General features: G+C 43.3%; 1 protein-coding gene across 5 annotated transcripts; it reads left to right on the top strand.

Moving 5' to 3' along the window:
• Window positions 1-4,532: 4,532 nt before the first annotated feature.
• On the top strand, window positions 4,533-11,407 carry LOC130390154 (eukaryotic peptide chain release factor subunit 1). Of its 5 annotated transcripts, none has more exons than XM_056599926.1 (12): window positions 4,604-4,775; window positions 5,177-5,287; window positions 6,750-6,925; window positions 7,456-7,595; window positions 7,707-7,845; window positions 8,028-8,218; window positions 8,715-8,844; window positions 8,969-9,148; window positions 9,254-9,318; window positions 9,448-9,595; window positions 9,874-9,956; window positions 10,145-11,407. In XM_056599926.1, the coding sequence occupies exons 2-11, from the start codon at window positions 5,202-5,204 to the stop codon at window positions 9,954-9,956; spliced, it is 1,338 nt and encodes a 445-aa protein (XP_056455901.1). In that variant the 5' UTR covers window positions 4,604-4,775; window positions 5,177-5,201; the 3' UTR covers window positions 10,145-11,407. The 5 variants fall into 5 exon arrangements, with proteins under 5 accessions (XP_056455899.1, XP_056455901.1, XP_056455898.1 ...); XM_056599923.1 differs by adding an exon at window positions 4,973-5,064 and having other exon boundaries at window positions 4,606-4,775; window positions 8,969-9,160; window positions 9,874-11,349; XM_056599925.1 differs by lacking the exon at window positions 4,604-4,775 and adding an exon at window positions 4,782-5,064 and having other exon boundaries at window positions 8,969-9,160; window positions 10,145-11,406.
• The last annotated feature ends 76 nt before the right edge of the window (window positions 11,408-11,483 follow it).

Below are 11,483 nucleotides of genomic sequence, written 5' to 3'. Positions count from 1 at the left end.
TTCTGCTGGCCAATCGATTAGTTTGGAGTTTGGGTTGTATGTTGTTTTTGTTGTTGCGGCTGCTGGTGTTGTTTTTGTTGTCCCCAATGTTAGTTTTCTCTTGAAATAATATTACATCTTACAAACATCGTCAATATCAAACCAAAAATATTATGTAGAATTGTATTTTTATAACAAAATTCCCTCACTGCTCCAATACAACGGTAGCTTTATGACTTATTAGGATGTTTTAATAGGGTAGCCTAAATGTTTTATGTGTTAAGGGTGTTTGGTTATTATTATTCATTGCATTTGCTTCATAAGCCAATGGCGCCATCTAGTGAGGAACAAATATATAGCACCAGCATTTTATCTTCGGTTACCCATTTAGGAGCAGTAAGTAGTAAGTTATGGGCGTTTCTTCGATGATTACTGCGGTTGCTGTGAAAATGAGGGTGAGCCGAGGTATCAGGCCCAGTTAACAAGCAAACCAGGAGTCCCCCAACTACGGCCCCCGGGTCACATCCGGCCCACTTAACGATCCCAAACAATCCTTCTAAACATGGCCTATTTAAAAAAAACTAATAATAATAATAATTTCTTTTTTTTTGGGGGAAGTGAAAATTTGAATATAACATACAAGTAAATTGTTTATTTATCTTTTACTTAGTAATTTTTCATATATTTGAGCTGTCAAATAGATCGGCAACGTGAAGTCACCAAGTTCGCGCCACAGTGTCGGGCGATCAACCTGCAAGTGCGTGAGGCAATCAAGCGGCAAGTAAGCGCGGGCGTTTAGAACCGAAGAAAGCAAGACAATGAAATGTCGAAACTGTTGGGGAAACGGAAAATAGATTCAGATTGCAGAGTTTTTAAACAGCAGTGGACAGATGACTATGTCTTTGTCCAGTGCAAGGAAAAGGCAGTTTGTCTAATCTGCAAAGAGACGGTTCTAAGAATTTAACATCCGCTGACACTATGAAACCCGGCATGGCGGGCAGTATGCTAGCTTGCTGGGCCAAGTGAGGAGAGACAAGGTGGCTAGGCTAAAAAGTGGATTTGCCGCCCAGCAGAGTACAATGCTACGTTTTTGATTAGCAAAATAAATACATCACATTAAAAAAAATATTTAAATAGGCCTAAATCCATCATCGGACGTTACGTCGATGTCGTAGTGCTTGGTCAACGGTCAATTTCAGTGAAAATGGAGAAACGTGTGGTGGCAAAGCTTAAACGAAGAAAGAAAAATACACTAAAGATACTGCCCTGGTACAACAAATACCGTCCATCTCAACATTTTTTAACAAAAAACGAGAACAAGAACAAAAAACGAGGAAAATGTGGAATCAGTTAGCCTATAGACGTCCATCCAGCAGATGTTATAGCGCTGGATGCTAGTGCTAACTACGATCCTCCAAGCTGTTGAAAAAAATTCTCGAGTGTGGATTACAGTTAGACTTGCCAACCGTCCCGTAAAAAACGGAATCGTCCGTTATTTGGAAACTAAAAGACGTGTTCCGTAATGAACTGATACGGGACGCACTTTGTCCCGTATTTCGGGTCGTGGAAGAATGAGAGCGATTCTTCTCTTCCGTCACTCACTGTGGTGTGACTAGACTTTTTACGGGCCAACCGTCCCGTAAAAAACGGAATCGGCTGTCATGAGTACCGACCAATGGCAGCAGATTTGTGTGGTTGCTAGGACACATTCTTCACAGTGATTGGCTCTGCTGCTGCCTGAAACGGTCTCGCCCGGCTTCAGGTAAAAAGTGTACTAAAAACACCAACAAGAATGGCTCCCCACGCCAAAACGATAAAAAGGAAAAAGAAAAGCAAAACACAGAAAAGAGTGGAAAAGGGACTTTAAATGGTTAGAATTATAGTATTCGAGAAGATGAGTTCAAGGCGAACTGTACAGTATGCAAACGTCAATTTTTGGTCAGCCACGGTGGTCTGACAGACGTAAAACAACATGCTTCCGGTGAAGCACACAAGAAGAACGAGACCCAGAGGAGAAGTCAGGGAGCTCTGACACAGTTCCTTGTACGACAAGCAACTCCGGAGGCTAACATGGTATGTCAAATAACTGAGCATTTTTGTTGTATGCTAGTAGTAGCCCAGACGAGTGGATGGGCCTACGAGTGTGAGAACAGTCAGCATCTGCATGAGCAGAAGAAGACTCACTACTGTATGGCTTTGTAAAATGGAAATGGTCTGAAATGAGGTCAAGGAGAAGTATAGGCTATATGATTTGAACATTTGACATTTAAGGCTCAATAAAGGGGATAGCAACATTTTAGCTCTGCACAGATCCAAGTAATGTATACTTTACATTTCAGACTATTTATCAAATCATACCTTTATTCACGCTTTGTGTTGTCAATTCATGCTGCTAAATGTTCAATATAATTAAGTATCAACACTGTGCTATTTTCTTTTTTAATAAGACCAACTGAATCATATTGTGTAATGCAAGTAGATATCATATAATTAATAATATAAACAAATATTGCATACTGTCTTTTTACAACTTTTACACACCTCAAACAGCTCATGGATGTATAACAGTGGTTCTCAACCACTTTGTTAAAATCAACCCCATCACGGGGTAGCTTGTCACAGTGTATGGTTGTCCCTATAGTTAATCTATAACCAACCCCTCAGCAGGAAAAAAAACTTTTGTAACTTTCTTGTTTTTGAAGCTAGACAAAAAATAAGTTTTAAATTGACTATAAATACAATCTCTAATATCCAAGGCCATTTATATTAGTTTTAAACCATTGAATATAAACCATGATTAACTTAACATGTGTCAACCAACCCCCAAAAAAGTAACTTAACGTGTGACAACCAACCCCCAAAAAGTGACCTATACCTATGTAGCATACTTTTGCTGGCTACATAGGTGTTGTCATGGCTTTGGAGGCACAGCAAGTTGTTTTTCTACAGTTTGTGATATTTCTTTTGCACTAAGTGCTAGTTTACATTCCATGTTTTTGTTCCAATTTGTGATATTTTTTGCACTGTTTTTGTTTACAGTTAATTTAAGTGCTTACAGATTGTGATACATTTTGCACTAGGTGTTTTTATACTTTTGTTAGGCCTAAGAGGCCAAATGTTTGCACTACTACTGTTACATTAAGAAACACAATACTACTGTACCATTAACCCATTCAGGCCTGAGAAGGGATTCTACAGCTAAAGCACTAAAATAAGGGTTACAAAAATGCGTTCCAGTCCTTAAAGAGTTAAGAAAATGTTATTTTGCACTAAATAAATTCTTCAATGTTAAACTGTTACTTGTGTAGTCTGTATATACTGCAAATACAAAACTGAAGTTAAGGTATGTGTCTTGAGTACATGCTTATTATAGATGCGGTTGAAGAATATATATTTTTTTCTTTTTTACTTGTGACTTGTGATGGTATGAATTATTAAATGGATAGGACTTGCTACAGTAAGTCTAGCACAGTAGTAACACAGTGGTAGTAGTAACACAGTAGTAGCAAATGCATGCGTGTATACATGTGCACGCGCTTCGTGCGCGTGCATGTGTCCCTTATTTACATTTCTGATAGTTGGCAACCCTAATTACAGTCAACATTCCCCAACGTTTTCATTGCATTAAAACTGTATCTGACCCTACCTGTCAGTAACTGCGAGGGAGAGCGGGCCTTTTCCAAATTGCCAAGAATTAAAAATGAACTTCGGACAAGGATGACACAGTGACGCTTGAACAATGTGTCACTCATGGCCATTGAATCAGAACTCGTCCGGGAGTTGGATTTCAATGAATTGATCAATGACTTTTCTTCCAAAAGTCCAGGAAAAGGCAGCTTATTTAGGTAAGACATGTTTAACTGTGGTAGCCTGTTCTATGATGTTGTTGCTAAGCATTTTGGTGTTTTACAAATGTAGGCCTATGGTAAAAATAAGATGTCCTAATTTTACGTTGGGCAATGTTAAAAATAAATTAAAGAAAAATAAAAGTCTCCTTCACGGCTCCCTTTATAAAAGTTATGTATGCTTACTTATTACTGATGATCCGTCAGATTCTGACCGAACAACCTCATGGAAATTCTATTTTACAATTCTTTATATTTTAAACTAACGAAATTCATTAAAGGAAGTCATTTAAAGTCATGATATCAACCTGACAGATTCCATGTTGTTCTGCCGTTAAGACGAGCGGCTGGCACTATGCATGCCCACAGCCGCGGGGTTAGATAATCAATCTCTCTCTCTCTCTCACTCCTGGCTACGCGCCGCATTATAATGTGTGTGACTGTGGATTGCATGACTTATAATATGCGACCAAATTCGGTGTGCTAGTGCGTGTATTTGCGTATTGGTAGGGGTCCATGGCTGGTTTGTGTCCAGGGCCCGTGGTCATGTTAATCCGTCCTTGCAAGGACGTACCTATGTGGACGGTACATGCTCTGTACTGCCAACTGTAGCGCGCATCAAACTAAAAAATCCCTTCAAATGTATCCAAAGGTAGAAACGCCCCGGTCCCATAATTGACAACAGTTTCACGCCACTTGTTGCCTACAATCCTGCGATCGACCGAATGGGAACCAACCACGTCCAGTCTACGGTTTCTATGCGGTTTCCAGGAAGTGAACACCGACATTCTAATCTCCTCCTCCCACATGTGAGCTCCATCGTACCGACCACGCGCAGTGTGGGGAAGCGAGAGACCGGCTGGAAAGGCAACGTCATTCCTTCTACCACCGAGGCTCGGCAGCCGTAGCGCAAGAACTAGATAGCGAGCGGAGCGGTGGTGTCCGAGGCAGGTACGGGTTTCATGAGCTGATACAAATTATCAAAAAAATATTAATCCTCAATATTGTTAATATTCTGTTTGGCTATTATTGTCGGAGAATACGGAAAATCTAGGTCGTCTCCGACTCCGGTTAGATAATGAATGGGGTGGACACTAGGGCCTGGAAGAACACTTAGGGCCTGTTTTTTCCGCGCACTTTACTGCCAGGGGTAGCCAGGGTAGAGTCTTTCCGTTACGGCCCGTCCATCCACCAGCACTGGTCAGGTGCTACACGGGACACCCGCCACTTGTCTGGAGAGGTAGACGGCTTGTTGTTCCAGTAAAATCCATCCTCTTAAGCCAAACGGGGTGATCGCTGTGTTCCGTCGTTACGGTGGGATGATATTCTTCTTCTCTATCTTGTATTTTCAGGTGCTGAAGCGATTACAGCAGGAAGATGGCGGACGACCCTAGCGCGGCGGACAGGAACGTGGAGATATGGAAAATCAAGAAGCTGATCAAAAGTTTGGAGGCCGCCCGCGGGTGAGTCGGTGGGGTCGCGGTGTGGGGATGCTTATAAAATAGGTCAACCGCTGCAGGGGAGATTGTGCCGGCGCCGCTACAGCTGGATGTCGGAGGACTGAGACGAATCTGGGAGTGGTAGCCTAGCGGCTAGCTAGCTAGCTAACTTGTCTTACTTTAGCTCCGTGTGCTAAACGCGCTACATACGGGCTGAGGCTCCGCTGCTGTGTCGGCACAAGATCGACACCGGTGGACAGCGACGAGTACCGAGAGGTGCCGTCCCCGGTGTGTGTTTTTAGGACAACTGAGGAGACCGTATGGTACCATGTATACAACCCGGCTGGGGGGGTCTGCTAGTCGGCTTCATTTCTAGAAGCAGGCCGCGGTAGGGATTCTTTGACAAGACCACGTTGGGAATAGGACCGGATGGGTGTACTGAATGGGTGTCCAAAGACTTCTACATAACGCACATAACAGTCAAGCTGTGGCTTGGGTCCTGGTACACGGTTAGATGATGGACGATTCACTTTATAATTCCTTGCGACCATCATAGCTTGTTGTTAGCCTAGCATTTTTTTGTTAACTTTTAAACACGGTAACGAGCCAGCAGAAGCCGGTGGGAAAATTGTCAACTCTTGAATTTTGTCGTTGGTGTATTGCGGCTCGAAGTGAATAGTCGTCGTAACGTTATCTAATAGGATGGGTATAACATGGAGCTGTTCACCGCGCCAGCTGTTTGTTATAGAACAGCGTTCAATCTGGCGTTGCGCAGAATGTGCTGTCCTGTGGTCTGCTGCCTGTCATGTTCCACAGGGTTGACCATTTGTCCTACATTCATTTGTTAACTATGTACAAGCAGCGTCAGCGAGTGTGCTTTGCATTTTGAACAGGTAGTGAATACGGACGCAATATGTGAAACATAAGTACAGTCCTTGGTGTCAAGGACAGAGATTGAATAGTATGCAATTGAAGTACCATCGTCATTTCCTCTTACCCTTCAGTTAGCTTCCAGGTAATGGGTGAAACCAGACTTTGGTCTTTCTTACATTTAAAGTATTTGATTTTTTAATCTTAGAGTAATTCAGCCATTGTCCTCATTGACAATAAACACATTCATTTTCCAACCTTGATCATTAGTGTTTTAACAACAATGTGAAATGTTTTTCTTGCTACCTATTCAGCAATTGGGATTATGATTAGAGGCTTTCTGTATAACAGTAGCCTATCTTATGCATGTTGTATACATTTTTTTGTACACTAGGCCAGAATCTAAGAGCAGTTCCTTTTTTACCCGATAATTACAGTGCAATGTTGAGTGAGATCAGCATAATTATTATGGTGATTCTTTTCAGGCTTTGGTGGTTTTGGGGTGTTATTACATACTTGTGGCCGAGTGTAACGTGTGTTGAAGTCCTATTGTGTGTTTTTGTATTTCTACTGTAGCATATACCTAACAGCAGCTCCCCTTTTGTTGTCTCGACAGTAACGGGACCAGCATGATCTCACTGATCATTCCCCCTAAGGACCAGATATCCAGAGTGGCCAAGATGTTGGCAGATGAGTTTGGAACGGCCTCCAACATCAAGAGCAGAGTCAACAGACTGTCGGTGCTCGGGGCCATCACCTCTGTACAGCAGAGGCTAAAACTCTACAATAAAGGTACATTGGGATGATAGAATTTCTCCATCTCCATTTGCTGGGTTTTTCAGGTTCTGTTGTATTCTTCTATGGATTCATTCATTTTCATATATACATTACTGTTCAAAAGTTTGGGGTCACCAAGACAATTCATGTTTTCCATAAAAACTCTACCTTTTATTCAGCTTTAACGTCCCCCAGGCAGTTTAAGTTGAGTCGGAAATGAATAGGTATCATCAATGGATTCATCATTTGGTTATAGTTTAGTAACATGCACTGCCGTGTTGCATTTTTATAATTTGCTACGCACAATCTCTCACGCATTGTTAGACCTGGACTCAAGTCTCCTCTCATATCAGACGGGTTCCTTGGCGTGTACGTTAATACGCTTGATCCTCCAATTATAATGACCACATTCCACTTCTTTATAACCCATTGTGCCTCGTGGCAATGCTCCTCAGAGCAGCAGCAGCAGCAGCTGCTGTTGTGTTTGCCGTTGCAACAGCTTATTATTGTGCTCTAATGCCCTCTCTGCCCTTCGCCCCCTTTAGTGCCACCTAACGGCCTGGTGGTGTACTGTGGCACCATCGTGACAGAGGAGGGCAAAGAGAAGAAGGTCAACATCGACTTTGAGCCTTTCAAGCCAATCAACACCTCTCTGTACCTCTGTGACAACAAATTCCACACAGAGGTACGAATGGCAGTCCAGTGTGCCTTTTTGAAACTTCCTTCTCCTCCCCTCCCTGCTTCATGGCACGGTCTAAATATCTCCCCTTTGCCCCCCCCCCCCCCTTTTACCCAGGCGTTGACGGCCCTTCTGTCCGACGACAGCAAGTTTGGCTTCATCGTGATTGACGGTAGCGGGGCTCTTTTCGGCACGCTGCAGGGCAACACCAGAGAAGTGCTGCACAAGTTTACCGTGGACCTGCCCAAAAAGCACGGTACGGCTCACCACCACCACACCAACATGCTCTCCGCCATCTCTGCTGTCCACCGTGCACTTTAGACACGGGTCTTCCACACAAATAGCAGCTGTGTTCTTCTCGCCCTCCCCATTTGAATATTTGTGGAGCGTTGTGGTCATTCTGTCCTTTTTGCCTCTTTGTCCCTCCCTTCATTCTAGGCAGAGGAGGACAGTCTGCCCTGCGTTTCGCCCGTCTGAGGATGGAGAAGAGACACAACTACGTGCGGAAGGTGGCGGAGACGGCCGTCCAGCTCTTCGTCTCCAACGACAAGGTCAACGTGGCGGGCATGGTCCTGGCCGGATCGGCTGACTTCAAGACCGAGCTCAGCCAGTCAGACATGTTTGACCCTGTAAGTCTATTTTTGTTGTTTTACATAAAGCTGGACCAATGTTTCATGAACAACCTGTATAGTGTGGACATGGTGTTGCGGCTCGGCCCCTCCAAACACGTGGCCTGGAGTCTGGAACTCTCCTCCCAGTCACCCCCATGCTGAGGGATTGTGGGAAGGCTAGCATGCAGCACATGGAAGTTAAACTTCAGTTAACTTTAATGCGAATGAGCACTCACGACATTCAGAGAGTGCTGGCGGACTATACAGACTTTCACTTCATGGTTTTAAGCACTTCCATCAACAAAGTGGTAAATTCCCTAGCAGCCAAACAAGAGTGCGTGGCGTTGCCTAGCTATAAAAAACATTTTGTGTGTATGTATATGTATATAATATATATATATATGTGTTGCTCTCCAAGTGTATCAATTTATTTTATGCATGTTTATTAAACTTCCTGTTTCTAATTTTGTTTTTAACCGTAGATGCCTCTGTTTTTATCCATTTTGCCTAACAGAGGTTACAAGCGAAAGTCCTGAAGCTAGTGGATATCTCGTACGGTGGAGAGAACGGTTTCAACCAAGCCATCGAGCTCTCGGCGGAGGTCCTGTCCAACGTCAAGTTTATCCAGGAGAAGAAGCTCATTGGTGGGTTACCGTCCAACCAGGGGTCAGCAATTCTGGGATTGGGATTGGAGACGAGGGGTTGACGACTCTGCGGTTCTTCGTTGCTTGACTCCCTGTTCATATCTCTCCCTACCTATATATGCAGGGCGGTACTTTGATGAGATCAGCCAGGACACGGGGAAATACTGCTTCGGCGTGGAGGACACACTAAAAGCGCTGGAGATGGGTGCTGTAGAGATCCTCATAGTCTATGAAAACCTGGACACGATGCGCTATATCCTGCGCTTGCACGGGGCTGAGCAGCAGAACAACGGATCCGAAAACGGTACCGATAAAAGTAAATTATGAACAAGCACTCTGTGGATTACCAGGCGAAGCATGGCTCGTCCTTACTGCTCTCTAACCCCTGGTATGATTATTGCCTTTTTAGACGAGAAGACTTTGTATTTAACGCCGGAGCAGGAAAAAGACAAGTCCCACTTCACAGACAAGGAGGTGAGAGGACAATCCTGAGCTACTAAAGTCTGGCCAACGTTAATTTAAGTGGTCGGTTTGAAGTTTCTCAATGCACAATTTTTATTTATTTTCTTAATTGTCTTCCATTTTTTTGAATTAATGAAATAGACCGGGCAGGAACATGAGCTCATCGAGAGCATGCCCCTACTGGAGTGGTTCGCCAACAACTACAAAACGTTCGGAGCCACTCTGGAGATAGTCACGGACAAGAGCCAGGAGGGGTCCCAGTTTGTCAAGGGCTTCGGAGGGATCGGGGGTGAGTGTTTCTCGTCGACCCTGGAAAAAGTCCGAAGTGGATTTCCTTATTAGTTTAGAGGATCCCTAAATGGATCTTTGAAGCCAGATGTTGGCGGAATTCAGGCTTTCCATTTCCCTTTGAACACTAATAGGCATCCCATGGCTCTAATGGGAATTAGGCTATAGAATAAGTGATTTCCTTTTTATAATTTATTTTGACTATTTTCCTTGATCTTGCAGAGGATTACTTAGTGTCTTCATTTGCACTCTGCTGAGACTTGTCTTTGTATTTCTCAGGTATTCTGCGGTACAGAGTGGACTTCCAGGGCATGGAGTACATGGGAGAGGACGATGAGCTGTTTGATTTGGATGACTACTAGGTAGTCGGGGACTGATATTGGGAGGAAAAAAAAAGATGAAATGAATGAAGAAATAAGGAAAGAAAAAGACCTCCTCTCTTTTGCAGCAACGAGAGGGGCAGCTGAGCCGATCACAATAAAGACACACATGCCAATAAACCCGGTTGCATACACAGACATGTGCTCACATTTCCAATATGTACCCACAGGAACCCAAAAAAACACATGGCTGAAGAGGAGTAAAGTATCGGTTTCAGTCCAGAGAGGGAGACCACCCTTCCTGAATAAACCCCTGCCTTAGAGTGCTGGTTCCTTCCCCTAGTTGGATTGGACTTGACTCATTTTTGTTCATTTTATCCCCCTCCCCTCCATTTTGAATGAACACAACAGCAAGTACCCAGCGCTCTCGCTGTCCCCGGCCCCCTGCGTCTGAAGAACCACTTTGGACTCACACTTCCATATAGAAAATATATTTTCCTTTCTTCCCTGTCCCCCGTCTTAACCTAGACCGTGTTCCCCTTCCCACCCCGCCCCCCCTCTGCTTCTCAATCTTTTTTTTTTTTTTTTTTTACTGGTTACTGCTGCTGTTGTATTTTATGAGAGTGGGGGATTTTTTTTACCTGGGTTTCTGTAGAGAAAGGGGGAACAAAGTATTAAATTTGAACTGCTGAAAACCATTTCTACATCTTCTATGGCTGTGGTCTTAATCCTTCTGGAATCCGTTGTCAGGGCCTTGGCCAATTCAGCTGTAACTACTTTGTGTTCTTCATTGGCGCAACCCCTATTGTGATGGTACTCGCGAGGTACTCCCGGTTTTAGTTTTCCATTTTCATTACTCAATGTGTCAAGTAATTTTATTTTCTCTCAATTTGTTTTTGATAAAGCCCCACTTTTTATCCTCTAATTTATCTTGCAATTAACCAATTTTGTTTTTTTTAAATGCATCACATGGTCTGTAGGTCTTGGAGGAAATGGGTAGATGTATGGGGAGATGCTAGTTGTAATGACAGATTTTATTGACATGTTTTCTAATCCAAATGTCCATGGATGAATGCCAAGTCAATGAGCCCTTTAGAGTGGGACAACCTTTACATTTCCTTTCCGCACAGAACCATGTCATGCATACTGGTAGTACTCTAGCCAAATGTCTTTGTAGATTTGGGGTTTTATTGTACAGGAAATGCACTATAATGGGCTTGTTGATGGCAAAAAAATACAAATAGCACTGGCTCTTTATTTTTTGCCCGAAATGTGGACCCATCCATTATTCCCGTTAAACATAATGATAGATGGTAAATAAATGATTCAGAGGAAGATAACCTAAAAACTTCCCTGGTGATTATAAAGCCTACCGTGTCGTTTCGGTTATCACTCTGTGTACCTGCCAAGGCTAATAATTGAACGAAGGCAATTGGCTGGACCGGGAAGACCCATTTTTACCCATAACACATTTAAGGGCCATTTGCATTGCAACACACAGGGCTAGTATTCAAATTTTGGATTGATAAACCTCGGTTCTACAAATTGAACACCTCACATCCTATAGCA

This window comes from Gadus chalcogrammus, chromosome 10 (genome assembly GCF_026213295.1).
Source record: "Gadus chalcogrammus isolate NIFS_2021 chromosome 10, NIFS_Gcha_1.0, whole genome shotgun sequence".
Classification (NCBI taxonomy): domain Eukaryota; kingdom Metazoa; phylum Chordata; class Actinopteri; order Gadiformes; family Gadidae; genus Gadus; species Gadus chalcogrammus.
This window is presented reverse-complemented; position numbering and strand designations above follow the sequence as displayed.

What these genes read in the sequence shown, in the direction of transcription:
- LOC130390154 (XM_056599925.1), top strand. Translation starts at nt 5,202, where the DNA reads ATGGCGGACGACCCTAGCGCGGCGGACAGGAACGTGGAGATATGGAAA. An exon ending in AGTTTGGAGGCCGCCCGCGG is followed by an intron (nt 5,288 to 6,749) that starts GTGAGTCGGTGG and finishes TTGTCTCGACAG; the next exon opens with TAACGGGACCAGCATGATCT. An exon ending in CCAGGAGAAGAAGCTCATTG is followed by an intron (nt 8,845 to 8,968) that starts GTGGGTTACCGT and finishes CTATATATGCAG; the next exon opens with GGCGGTACTTTGATGAGATC.